The sequence below is a fragment of the Pygocentrus nattereri genome, chromosome 8, assembly GCF_015220715.1.
Source record: "Pygocentrus nattereri isolate fPygNat1 chromosome 8, fPygNat1.pri, whole genome shotgun sequence".
NCBI lineage: Eukaryota > Metazoa > Chordata > Actinopteri > Characiformes > Serrasalmidae > Pygocentrus > Pygocentrus nattereri.
In genome coordinates this window covers 10954384-10968860 of record NC_051218.1, presented here as the reverse complement: position 1 = coordinate 10968860, position 14477 = coordinate 10954384, and the positions used below count along the sequence as shown (strand labels likewise).

The following is a 14477-nucleotide window of genomic DNA, read 5'->3' as shown; positions in this document are numbered from 1 at the left end:
GCTGTACTTTAGCTAAGTTACAGTTACAACAGTTACATAAGAGTAACTAAAACAGCACAGGTGTGAATTCTGTGGCATAACCAGGCAACTCAGAAATCAAACTTAGCTACTTTCATCCTTCAAAAAGAGTCTTTAGGTTGAATATCTGTCTGATTGCTATCAGGATTGCTATCAAGGTGACGATGCTATTTAAATAAAAGAGTGTGACCAAAAACTTAACTAGAACCTGTTTGAGTACATTAAATATTCATGTTACATTTTATGCCAAATTACATTGTGTCTCCTTTCCCCCTTTTTTGTTTCCTGTGTTTCACTGAAATCCATAGCATGCTACATTAAAAGTCTTCATGGATCAAGACATCTCTCAGGACATTCTCTCAGTTTCTCTCTCAGCTGCTGATGGTGGCCTACAACATGATACGCTGAAATAGTTACTTACTATTAACTATATTAGCCATAACTAAATAAGGCATCATTTATTATTTTACTGCTGTTAATTTCTTACACTGAATCATTGATTTTTTTTCAGAGTCCTTTTTTTTTTGGTGAAATACTAGCTCTGTGAGGCTGAGCTGATTTTCAGATAATGGTTTGCTAATCCTTCCTCCAGTGAACCTTCACTCTGTCACACAGCAGGAACATTCAGAGACAAAGTGCAAAACACCTTCTGAGCAAGAATGGTAAGGACAGGGGGCTATTTTAGTGAGCCTCTCACATGAGCAACCACATCTATAAATATGTAGTTTCTTTGCTGACCACTCTGAAGTCGTATTGTCATCCTCTGAAAGGTAAGGTTTAAACGGCTAAGGAACAATACCTTATTTAAAAAAATGATATTTTCATAGATTCAGAGTCCTATGTAAAGTTTGAGTACCTCTGGTCAAATTACAAATTGTGTAGCTTTTCTAACTGAAAATAGGTTTTGCACAAATGTTTGCATTATTTAGTGAGCTGACAGTAAGCTGAAGTTATATGTTGTGAATTTGGTCCCGTAGATATTTTGAAGACTTTTTTTACAAATTGAATCACAGTTACAGAATGTAAACAGACTGACTCATGTAATGGAAGTAAATAATACATAATGGCAATAAAATATCATTAAAAGTATCATATTAAAAACTTTTCTAGCAACCAGAAAAATGAGTAATCATTTCTAAGTATCTCCCATCACGGTTTTAAAGTATTTTATATTGTTTTTTTTTTTGCTGTGTATCTTTAATTTGAGATGTTTATCTTCTATTTACATGTTGTGAATATGCCCTTTTACTTCAAATGGCTGTAGAAAGGTGAGTGAGAATAATCCTAAACTCAAAATAACAAAGCAAAAAACAAAGTAAGACACTTAATATTATTTAGGCCTACTTATGCTTGACACTGTGGCTATGTCTTCATATCTAATGAGCTCTCCTGCTTTCCCACCTGCCTACATACATACAGCATTTCAACCAACGTGAAACATTATAAGACAACTAATTGAGTTGACAGCAGTTGATCACCAGTGGCTCCCACCCACTGCACTGGCTGTGGCTCATCTCTGCAGTCAAGATCTGACATCAAAGAGTTTGACAAAGTTTTATGTGAAGACAAAATTTGTGTGAAGGCTAAATAGCCAGCTAGCTATGGACAAACCTAATGATTTCTCATAGTTAGAGCTAACTTTCCATGAAAACCCCACATTGCTACCATAATGATCAGCTAGCTAGTCATATTTAGGTTGTTTACCCTGAAGCAACAAAGCTAGCTAGCATGCTAATCTACAAATACTCTTGATAAAACATAGTCTTTATGCCACAAACTAACAGGATATCAGGCAAATCTAAAATAAAATGAAGTCAAATGATGCCCTGCTTAAAATAACAGCACGGCCAGCATTCCACACTGATCTAAGATGGTCTGGTGCTGGTCTGTTGCTAGTCTGGGCTAGTCTGGTGCTGGTTTAGCTGGCCACTCAGCATGGTTGGCCAGCATACCAGCATCCAAAAAAACAACATATTGTTGCTGTCTAAAAAGATAACCAATTATCTCCATTATTGCCTTTGTGATACTGTCCATTACCTTTAAAATGCTTTAAAATTTCCCCAAAACAAGACAGTTTAGGAGGCAACATATTTAAGGTACATAATAATTAAGACAGCCTTTATGTCAGAGGTGCACATTTGTTAGTTTACACTACTGCTTATGTGGAAAAGCTCACTAGGTATTGAGACATAGCTCCACTAGACTCTCATATATAGCAGCTTCAGCCTGAACTACAGACTAGTAAATACATCACTAGTAAATGTACATCAAGTGATTTTACACATTATTTTAAGAATGTCTTTTCTAAACCTATAGCTCTTATATAATTCATAAAAAAGGCTAAAGATTTCAGCATCATGCCAGGTGTTCTTAAACGTTAGTATTAATTATTATTATACTATTACTGTTATTATTTCTCAAGTCAACTGTTTATTCCACTTGTGATTAGAAGTGTCTAATTAATTTAACTTTAGTATCATACCTCAAACCTCGATTCCTCAGTTGTTCGGAACATGTAGTGTATCATTTTACAGACTAAAATAGTGAAGAAGGCTGACATTTTGCTAGACGTAGAGAAGAAACAGAAAAAGATTGAGAGGGGGAACACCCTCAATGAACGAGTGCCCCTTCTTAAGTTAGCTGGTATATCTGTGATTTACAGGTGCCCTAATATTATTAACAGCACACTTCCAACAGTCCCAAATCATGTATCATATCTGTTCCTGTTGGCTGTATGTTTTAATCCAACTACTGTTGATTTCACGGAACCTATGCAGAGAACTGCCTCAGAAAATCAATGTTGTTGATGAAGAACGCTACAACATTGCAGCTAAAGTTGCTAAAAATGAAAAAGGTGAGCTCCTAATACACATACCACAGCATGCTGTCTACACAATATACATTGCATTATGACTTGGTTGTTTATAATATACAGTTAAATAACCACCTTCTAAAGGTTGCTTGAATGCCTTTAGCAGAGTTGGTAAAGATCAGACTCTGCAAAGTTTTGGTAAATTATCGTTTTGTTTTTTTTTTATCGTTTATTATTATTGTTTCAACCTGTCCAGGGTGTATCCTGCCTTCCGCCCGAGGACTGCTGGGATAGGCTCCAGCTCCCCCCGCGACCCTGACGGAGAAGCGGCTTAGAAAATGGATGGATGGATGGATGGATTATTGTTTCAGATTGCAGATTTGAACCACAAAATCTATGAACTGAAGGGCAAAATGAAGAGACCTGTCCTGAAGAGGTCCGGGTGTCTGTGGGTGCCATGCTTGGGGCTCTGCTTGGGTCTAAACACAAAAATTCTATTGACTTTAAGGCCAACCTTAAGACAGTCAAGAAAGAGGAAGAGAAGGTAAAGTTTATTACACTCATTGTCCATTTTATCAGGTCCACTTACTATATAGGTGCACTTTGTAGTTCTACAGTTACAGACTGTAGTCCATCTGTTGCTCAGCATACTTTGTTAGCCCACTGTTGAACCCTAATCTTCAGTGGTCAGGACCCCCACAGGACCACCACAGAGCAGGTATTATTTAAGGGGGTGAATTATTATTATTATTATTATATTATTATTATTCTCAGCGTTGCAGTGGCTCTGATGTGGTGGTGGTGTGTTAGTGTGTGTTGCACTAGTACAAGTGGATCAGACACAGCAGTGCTGCTGGAGTTTTTACACTGTTTATAAATTCCTGCAGCACTGCTGTGTCTAATCCACTCATACTAGTGCAACACACACGCCATTACCACGTTAGTGTTACTGCTCTACCCAAAATAAAATCTGCTCTGTGGTGGTCCTGACCATTAAAGAACAGGCTGAAAGGGGGCTAATAAAGTATTCAGATGGACTACAGTCTGTATTTGTAGAACAACAAAGTGCACATATATTGTAAGTGGAGCTAATAAAATGGACGAGTGTAGATACGAGGAGTTTTAATGTTATGGCTGAACTTTAACTCCTTAAATCACTCTCATACCTACATAACTTACATATTAGTTTAATAAGTTTAAGAAATGTTAAAATGAAGATGAAGTTTAACTGAATATCAAAACCAAAGTTCAAGGGGTTAAAATACTACACTCTTCCAGAGTACTGAGGGTGGGTCTTAAGCTAAAGTGCTTAAGCTTGTAAGTGCTTGAGCTGAGCTAACCCCTTAAACCAAGGGTGTTGGGCTACAGTCTTGGAAGGCCAGTGTCCAGCACAGTTTGGTAATGTCCATACTCAGTTGGTTTTTATCTGCTTAGTTATTTTAGAGCTAGAAAAATACCACACTACTAAGCACCACTACGTTCGGGTTCCTCGCTATCATTACACATCAGTTTCGCAGTAATTACTGAAGAATTAACAGTAAGGTCTTAAGAATAATAACCGTGTAATAAGCCTGCAGTCTACTGGGCTAAATCCATATTAAAAATATTTACCTTTCCACAGAGAGAGGAGATGACTGACTGGAGGAAGAATGTGGATGCCATGTCTGGCATGGAAGGCAGGAAGAAGATGTTTGGGGTCACAGCATCTTAATAATAGGGTAAATTTTAACCTACTTGTCTCACTAATGTAATATTCTGTTAGGCTGTAATGATCAGATATCAGTGGAAAATGTACAGAATATATTTTTGGGCCATAAAAATGGAACACAGGACCTATTTAGACATCATTATTATATTTTAATTGTATAATTATGGCCAAAAATGGTAATATATCGCCTGTATGTGATACATATTTGTCTTAACAGTCTAATAAATAGAAAATGATTTTCTTTTAGATGCTTCGAAACGTGCTGCGGCTTAGGAAGCATAAATGGCCCAACGCCCGCACTGCTATTGCGTCACAGCTTTCCTCATGTCTATTATTGGGCGACGGGACTGATTGTCCCGCCTCCGTGTTGGTCACTTCGGCTTCCTATTGGCTGGAAGAATACGTCGTTCCTAAGAAAGGTTGTGTTGACAGTGGTTCCTCTGTCAGCCGTATATGGTGGAGAACAGCTTAAGTACTTGTCAGTTTTGTTGCTGAGGTGAGTATTTAACGAGTCATTCGACTCTTTTAGCGTTCATATCTATATAAAGGAACGTTCGCGTGTCTTTTGGCTTATATACGTCTTAACAGCGTGGCTTGGACGTTGTTAGCTAGCAAGGAAGTGATGAATGCTTTTCTGAGCGCAGACCTTCTGAGCTTGTGGTGAAATAAATGAAGACGCGTATTTACTGCATTATTTTCGTTTTGGCATTTCGTTCGGTTCTCAGGCTTCATTTGTTTATTTCCATGTGTATTTGTTGTAAAGCTGACAGTGTTGGTCAGTCTGCTGCTACAGGCTAGCCCCCTGACATTTAATTGTTGACCTCTAACCTTTTTGCCTACGATCTGCTGTTAAGCTCCTGTTACCGCCTTCGAACATTATACGTGTTTATCGTGTATTCGTTCCCTTTTGCATTTAATTTATTTGTCCTTTGAAAATAAAAGTATGCTCACAACGAAAAGGCCTGAGAACAGAAGTTGGGCAGGACAGGGGGTCCCCAAGGGAGCCACAAGAGCATGCTGTTAGTGCAGTGTAAATTTCTCCATGGTCTTACAGCAGAGTGTTGGAGAAGTGTATTAATCATAAAGTGTACACTGAAACAGAGATGTTCCAATGCCTTGCAATGAGTCAAGTTCTTTTATGACAAACACTGGTACAAGGTATTGGTGGAAGTTTTCCCCTAATTTTCAGATCCCATTATGAAATATAGCTACCTAATAATTGCTCTTAAATGCTGGAAAAACGTTGATATGTGCTGTGACACAGTAATTAAAAGTTATTTTTGCATGTTCAGTATGCATGATAATCAGATTATGCATACTGTTGAGCAGGTTGAGTAGGTACTGGGTGTTGCCAACACCGAGGTTTGTTTACCAATTTATAAATCCAGGCTGGATTCTGTGGCTGGGCACGGCTGTGGTAGAGGTTTAAAGAACATATTTTTCTCTTGGCAATAAATTCGATTTTCTTCTCTTCTACTTTGACTTCCTAGGCAAAATAAAGCTGTATTACAGGCATGAACACTTTGTGTATCCCACATGCTACAATGGTGTGACACGGCACCAGAAGCTGCAACAAATACACATGGGAAGCCCAAGGATCTGGGGGGAGGGGCGTTGGGCACCAATTAAGGAGTGCTGGGAGGACTCACCAATTAAGGAGTGCCAGGAGGGCTCTGAAGCAGCAGAGGGAAGCAAAGTTGGCAGAGAACAAGAAGACACTGCAAATAACTGGGCTGTCGGTTCCAGGGAAAGAGTATATTCGCCAGAAGACAGCGAAAGAAAGCAGCAAGATAGCACAAAGCATGGGGGACTAGGGGATGGGCCATCCTTCTGCCCTAGGGATTAGTACATTTACATTTATGGCATTTAGCAGACGCTCTTATCCAGAGCGACTTACAAAAGTGCTTGTCATTACTTCAGAATATCTCATGTTAATAAAGGTCGACATAATTTTAAAGAGCTTTGCTCTAAATTGCTACCTGAAGTTATCTATTCATTGAGACCTAAACAAATACAACAAGTAGAAAAATACCTACAACTCAACACAGAGTCTACACAACACTAAACCTGCTGAAAAAAAAAGTTTGTAATACAGTGAACAATAAAAGAGGTGAAGATCTTTAATAGACAGTGTTAGTGATTAGATAAGTTGGGTCTTCAGACGTCGTTTAAAGACAGCAAGTGATTCTGCTGTTCGGACACTTAGGGGAAGTTCATTCCACCACCTTGGTGCCAGGACAGAGAACAGTCTGGAGGCATGTTTTCCTTGTGATCTCCCAAAGACTTGAGGCATGATGGGTGAAGAAGTGTGGCATCCCACACACAGGTTAACTGAGGTTGGACCACAGTGGTCGACAGGGCATTTTCAGGGGCAGCATGCCGTGTTTGTAAGCAAGTGGGGCTCAGTAAGGCTGTAGGTCCTGTGGGCTCAGTGCCTGCTGAGACGATGATCAGCAAGCACCCAGACCCAGGGTAAAATGGCAGCAGTTTAGGCGACAGGGGCATATCAGAGATCTTAGGGTGCCATGCCAACTGCATGGCCCTTGTTAATACCAGATCCATAATCAGCCTAATTAAACCAGAGGTTCTGTCATGCAAGCAGTCATGGCAGCCAACAAAGGTGAGAATGAAGACCATAATGGGGTAGACTGTCCAGATAGATGGCAAGCAATGAGTGACACTTAAGGTTGAGGGGAGAATTTTACTCCACTGGTTCTATGTAGTGGAGGTGGGTGATGCTTGCATTCTGGGATTTGATGTGCTAGCAACCATGAAAGCTAGGCTGCGACCAGTGGGCCCCAGGCTGTTGATGGATGAGGTTCCAGATGACACAATGCACTGGGCAGGACAAAGTCACACTAACACTGATGAGTGCTTATTTTATTTAATGTCATTATAATAGATTGTTGTTGAATTTAAACATTCCAAAATCACCACCTTTGGATTTTTACAAACCTAAATAGGACATGGCAGTGTTGTTTCCTATTTAGGAACAGTACATTTTCATCTGAGTGCCTCTTACTCTTTCAGGCCTTCACACTACTCCTTAATGTCGAAGCACAAACTCTTCTTGCTGCGGCATGGTGAGGGGGCGTGGAACAAAGAGAACCGCTTCTGCAGCTGGGTGGACCAGAAGCTGAGTGAGAATGGCGTTGTGGAGGCTCAGGAGTGCGGCCGGTTGCTGAAGGAGCATGGCTACAAGTTTGATCATGTTTTCACGTCGATTCTCAGCCGCTCCGTTCAAACAGCCTGGCTTGTGCTGGAGGCCATGGGCCAGGAGTGGGTCCCTGTCACCAAGTCATGGAGGCTGAACGAGCGTCATTATGGGGCTCTGATTGGCCTGAACCGGGCCGAGATGGCCCAGAAGCACGGCGAGGAGCAGGTTAAGCTGTGGAGGCGGAGTTATGACATCACTCCACCCCCCATTGATGAGTCACATCCTTATTTTGCAGAGATCTACAATGATCGCAGGTATAAGACGTGTGATGTGCCCAAAGAGAAGCTGCCCAAAACTGAAAGCCTGAAGGAAGTGCTGGAAAGACTCTTGCCTTATTGGAATGACATCATTGTTCCTGAAATCAAGAGTGGCCAAACAGTCCTTATTTCAGCTCATGGAAACAGCTGCAGAGCTTTGCTGAAACATCTAGAAGGTAAACAATGAGCACATTTTTATTTCTCACTTCAAATCTACAGAAAATATTTTCAGTTTGGCAGTCTCATGAATTTAGATTTCATACACAGAGACTAGTGTTCTATTAAAAGGACATCTTTGCCCATTTATTTAACATCAAATAAAGGAAAACATTTACATTATAACCCAGAATTATTTTATGCCCTTGGCCTCGCCAGCCTGCTCGACACCATCTTAAGGGCTGTTGCTTTGCTATATTAGCAAAGGATTATATAAGTGAAGGATTGAAAAAGCACAAGTGTAAACTTCATGTGCAAAATCTGCCCAAAAATAATAGCAAACTTGCAGCTACCTATTCAAATTTGAGAAAAGACAATAATTAAAATAATTAATAATCCTCAGTATTCAGTACATAATATTTCATAAGTATAACATTTGAGTTCCTATGTTCAAACTGGGGTTTATGTAGTAAACTACATAATGTGTTATACATGAAGCCTGATACAGCTTTGTTACTTTGCTAGCAAAATAAGGTCTACATAGCTAGCAAATAATAGTAATGCATTATGATTGTACCCCTGAAGCTATAATATGTACTCTGCGAACCTTCTGAGGTGCCAGTATTTAAATGCTGAAATCACTTTTTGAGTAGTCATCGTGTTTTATTATGGGAAGACAGGCTCACAATTCCTTTTATAGACCTCTTTCAAAGTTATATTCACTTTTTAAAGAATATAATTGAGGGCAAGTATTCTTTGCCCTCAAAGTGAAGTGATAAGTGTATTCTTGTTATCCCTTCTCCTTTGCCCTGCAACAAGTGGCCACTTCAGAGTTCTGCAGTGAAGTCAACAAGGACATGTTAAGAACAGTATTGGGACCAAGGAATAGATCTAAAGGCCACAGATATAAAGTTGCCTAGGGCTCTGGGTTATTGCTCTGTTGACCTTTTATAAGCATATAATAAATATTGGTCATCAGTCTCCTTTGCTGTTACCTAACTGGTTATGTCACAGCCTGAAATATCTGAAATGATGAGCACCTGTTGGTTTATTAGCTCAACTTTCGACCCATTTGCTCTACATTCCTCACAATTCTGTCAACTGAAAATGGACTGATACTTTTTTAGGCTAATGCTGGCTACCTGAGTAATAGGCAAATAAAAAATAATAAATGGCAGTGTCTGTTTTTTATGCCTTTGTAATAAATCATTAATTCTTTTTTATAACAGGTGTATCTGATACTGAAATAGTCAATGTCACTCTTCCCACTGGGATACCAGTTCTGCTGGAGTTGGATGAAGATCTTCGGCCTGTTAAACCTCGAGAGCTCCTGGGTGACCAAGCCAAAATTCAGGCAGCTATCAAAAAAGTGGAAGATCAAGGAAAAGCTAATGCAGTGAACTAAATAATGGTTTTATTAGGGATGATTTGCTCTTGACGAGTCTGTTTATTGATTATAAGGTTGACAGAGGTGACAGTAGGAGGTATCTTGTTCATGATGCACTGAAAAGAGTATGTAGTTACACTGTGCACATTTTGTGGTCAAATTGGCGTAGTTACTGGTTTTAGTGTGAGTTTGGAATCTGGCAGAAATTTAAAAAAGGCTTGCAAAAACCTGTCCTGCTTGGACAGGGTGAGAGTCGCTGATTATTGAAAGGATAGGCATATATTTTTGTATTGGTAAAAGACCTTGGTATATGAGAATTACAGTAGGCTGATATATAGCTGTAATAATTGCTCTGTAGTGAAGTATGCTTGCAGCTTTATTATTATTTGCTAAATTTGTCTTTGAATATAGAAGGCCAATGGTGCCTTTGTCTTAAAAGGGAGTATCCATTATTTTTAACATAATGATGTTTTAGTAGAAGGCATTACCAGCTGCTTCAATGTATTTACAGGATTTTAACAGTTTATGCACTTAAAAACAAAATGTACCTCAACATGATTACCAGCGGGGACAGTTTAATCCTGACATGACTTCACCAGTGAGCCTGTTCTCATAGATCCACTTGTACTCACATGCCTATAGTTATTTTGGATGGAAACATACCCTGCTGCCATATTTTAATTGAGTAAGACAAAGGAGCATTCAGATTTGCTTGTGTTTTTTTTTTTTTTAGTTAGGTAAGCCCTGTGCTGTGAATGTCACTTCATCCTAAGTATTAGGTTTGTTTGTGCACCTTAAATATTAGCTAGTATTTAAATAATACCACTGGTTACACACTCAGTAACTTATTTATTTATTTTTTTTAATGCACAAATCTTGTAATAAGTCTCATTTCTGATAAATGTATGTTTGTGTTGTGTTGGAAACTCTGATGAATGATGTATTTTGAAAGTCCATTGACATGAAGTTGGTGGGCCAGAAGCTCAGCGTTCATAATGTGATTCAGCCTGTAAGCAAACAGTCCATGCGGTGCTGTGCAGGAGACCACCTGTTTAATGAATTTCCAGTCAAAACAGGCATTAAGTACAAGTTACAAAGCAGCCTCAACAATGGCAGTGGGAGCCAAAAGTCTGAGGGCACTGGTGAAAACGTTTACAAAGGACACTATCATTTTAACAATATGAGAGTAAAGTAGAAATTTTGACCAGTGTGGCTGCAGGTTTTCACTCCAACAAAGCAGGACGTCACCTGATGAAATGTTTGAATGCTAAGACCAACTGTGCTTCAGCTTTATTAGAGTGAAAACCTGCAGCCACTTTGGCCCTTAGCAGATAAGATTGGACACCACTGGTTTACATGAATCTTAGAGTTTTTTAGTATTTGGTCTGTACTTCTTTCACTTTAATGACAGCATGTGCTCGAGCTGGCAGGGACTCCTCAAGTTTGAGCAGAGGTCTCTGATAAGTAGATCACCTGAGAGTCATCTGAACATGAGCTTCAATGGAAGTAATAAAGTTAAAAGCAGTGTGTAACCTTTTTTACCAAGGTCTTAATATGATTGATTTCACATATTCGCTTCAAGTTCAATAGTGATCTATAAGTAGTGCAGAATTCTGAATATTACTTCCTCTTTTTAATTGTTACAACTTTTCCTGGTTTTACATTTTCAATATTCTAAAACTTCGTTATTTATTTGCAGATTTAAATGAAAAAATACTAGATTTTCAATGTGGTCTTCGTTCCTTAGACTGTATATTTTCTGCTTTTATCCTGATACTGAAAAATGAATAACTTGTACATAATGGCTGCTTTAAGTTTAAATTGATTAAATAACTGAAGGGTAATCGCTGACTAAACTCATGGTTTTCATGCATGATTTTTACTGGATGGATCAGGGTTTTTAAGTCTGAAAGCCTTCTGTGTTCACTGTGTCCTGTGTTCGTATTTTGTCACTGTGTGTTTGATACTGTACTGTATTTATAGTGAATTTCAGTCTGTGTCCATGCTTTTATTTTTACTTCATTTTATGTTATGTTATAGAACTACTGCTGTTATTTATGACTTATTTCATGGTGATGTGCAAAGCTCATCTTCATTGCTGAAGCATAAACATTTGTTTGGTGATGCAGTTTAATGTAATGCTATAATGAGTTATGGTTCTAAACTCATGTGCTTCCACAGGGTCTAAATAAGGTTCTCGGATTGTTTAAAAAGGAGAGGATTCCCTTCAATCTGCTCTTTTTCATTGCTGGACTGTAAAATGCAGATATAAAGTGCAATAAAACTACTGGCTCTAGTTGTACAAGGTGTTTTTTGGACCTGACTGCATGAAAATCATTATTCTGAGAACCTCAGAAACATTTACCAGAAGGAGGTGCTGCTCTGCTGACATGCAGGTCAGCTGCAGTGTTTTCTAGACAGAAACGTTTTCGCAGAAGCATTTATGACACAAGGAAGAGGTAATTAGAAGTATGTTAATGCACCATATGACATCTGGGCTTAGATATGTCATGTCGGCGGAAATTATTCTTATATTATCACCCCACAGGAATCCATTTGAAGATCTGGTGCTTTTGGCTCAGAAAGTGCTCCAAAGAGCCCAAAATCCTGGAAACAAAGACATATTGTGTGTCTGTTAAACTTGCCCTTACTGTTTATGTCAGACCTGTACTGAGCAGAACAGAGTTCATTTACATATATCAGTCTTAAAGGCACAGTAGCAAGCAAAGCCTGTTTAACTCTAAGGGATAAAGTGAAGCTGGAACATGATCATGTAAAAAAAAACTTTTTGGTACATAACATGCATTATAAGTGGACCTCAGGGGGAAAATAATAAAGTACAAAAAAATGTAGGATATGGGCCCTTTAATGTGATAATTTGGCCAAAAATCCAATATACATAATTTGCTTCTTACTCAAGTGTCTTACTCAATCAGCCAAGACATAGTTGATGTTTGCTTCATTAGTTTTGCACTAGAGCTAGAAGCTCATGTAGCTAAATAATGAAAACTTCAGTCATTCAGTTTATGCAGTTTCTGAAACTGTATGACAATCTGAAATAAGAAAATTCATATACTGTAGAAATAGTTTAAATGTTTTAGTTCTAGTCATAACGGTGGTGCGGTGGGTAGTGCTGTCACCTCATAGCGAGGAGGGCTTGGGTTCGATTCCCCTGTCGGGTGACTGGGGTCCTTTCTGTGTGCAGTTTGCATGTTCTCCCTGTGTCTGCGTTGGTTTCCTCCCACAGTCCAAAGACATGCAGTCAGGCCAATTGGACATGCTAAATTGCCCCTGGGTGTGAGTGTCTGTCTGCCCTGCGATGGACTGGCAACCTGTCCAGGGTGTCTTCTGCCTGATGACTGCTGGGATAGGCTCCAGCACCCCCGACGGAGAAGAAATCAGGTGATATTCTTACAACAATCTAAAAATATTAGAAATATTAGGATTTTATTGACTGGACTGAAGATGATTTTACTTGCAAAGATCATTTTTTGCAGTGCAAAAGGTCACATAGCTAAACCAATAGTAGAGGCCTTCTCAAAGTCTGAATTTCATTCCTACGTTTGTCTGGTTTTATAGATAGTGGTATGTCATACAGAAACCAGATTAGCAGCCCTGTTTTAGATTCCTTAACAACTCCACGACGTGGAAACTTGCCTCCTGTGAACCTTTACCCATGTATGTTCTGGATTCCTGCGAAATATATAACTACATATTGCATTTCTTTACTGCTTGACTGATGCTGTGAGTGTTTCCACCCCAAGCCTGAGTTAAGAGAAGCTGGCTGATGGCCTAAACCATTTACCACAGGGCTGATGTTTACATGGATATTTCTTTCCTTAAACATGTAGTGCAGATCTCAGCAGCCTGGGCTCTCTTTCCCTTACCAAATATGTCTCAAAAGTGATTTTATGTGGTCTATTCAAACAAGGCCGCAACCCAGCTGATGGCGTAAACTCACTGCTACAGGGACAGAAACTGATAAAAGCAGATGAGCTAACACATATCCAGCAATTTTGGAAGATGCGTGTAGAAAGGAGGAGAAGAGCTCACAGAATGTGTTTCCCACACTGCCAAAAAACATGTTCCTCTGCTACCCTGATGTTTGTACTTAAATTATGAAATGTAAGTTGGAAAATGTAAATGATCAAGTTAATCAATCGATCAATCAATCAATCAATCAATCAACCTTTATTGAATCTCACAGTACATTGAGGGTGACCCTCATTTACAGTGTTGCTCAGTTGATACAGAACAAGCGATTGATAATGTGTAAGAAGATAACAACAAAAGTAAATTTAATTTTAAAAAATCAATTTACTTCTTTTTTGGGCTATTATTTGCAGTTAAACACGCAAATTGTTTGTGCTGAGTGAAAATTCAATTCTACTCATCTAAGTGAGAAGAACAGACTTACAATAAGAGAATGTGGTGGTGGAGTCACCCAGAAATCCTAGCAGATTAGTTCATTCCTGTTTATTACTTCTTGTTTTTCCTTCAGATGTTGTTTTGACACAAACAACATGTTCACATATTATACACAGGTTAAATATAAGTCTGAATGCACTGAAAGTGTTTAGTGTCTCTGCTGAGTGGTCAGTTTAGAGATAAAAGATTACTGTCAACTCAGTAGTTCTCTCTCTCTTTTCTCATTGTTCTCCAATAATGTAGTTTATTCTCATAATATGCTAATATATCTGACGAACTTAAAGGGGAATTCCACCTTTATTTCTGCATGATTCAGTGGGTGAGATGTAAAAAAAAGTCATTCATAAAAGGGAAAATTAATGACTGATGTCTTTACAGTGGTGGTGGGAACCAGGGGTCACTTTTCTATAACAAAACTATAGCAAATATGTTTATTATCCAAAATGACCAGTGAACCTACCCGTCTTCTAAGTTTTTATGTAATGTTGAAAATT

The 14477-nt window shown here is 38.8% G+C and overlaps 1 protein-coding gene and 1 pseudogene across 1 annotated transcript; both read left to right on the top strand.

Moving 5' to 3' along the window:
* Positions 1 to 1272: 1272 nt before the first annotated feature.
* On the top strand, positions 1273 to 4541 carry LOC108416436 (annotated as a pseudogene).
* A 415-nt stretch (positions 4542 to 4956) lies between these two features.
* Positions 4957 to 11857, top strand: bpgm (2,3-bisphosphoglycerate mutase). Its single transcript, XM_017690268.1, has 3 exons — positions 4957 to 5034; positions 7569 to 8188; positions 9398 to 11857. The coding sequence occupies exons 2-3, from the start codon at positions 7588 to 7590 to the stop codon at positions 9571 to 9573; spliced, it is 777 nt and encodes a 258-aa protein (XP_017545757.1). The 5' UTR covers positions 4957 to 5034; positions 7569 to 7587; the 3' UTR covers positions 9574 to 11857.
* The last annotated feature ends 2620 nt before the right edge of the window (positions 11858 to 14477 follow it).

What these genes read in the sequence shown, in the direction of transcription:
- bpgm (XM_017690268.1), top strand. Translation starts at nt 7,588, where the DNA reads ATGTCGAAGCACAAACTCTTCTTGCTGCGGCATGGTGAGGGGGCGTGG. An exon ending in TTTGCTGAAACATCTAGAAG is followed by an intron (nt 8,189 to 9,397) that starts GTAAACAATGAG and finishes TTTTTATAACAG; the next exon opens with GTGTATCTGATACTGAAATA.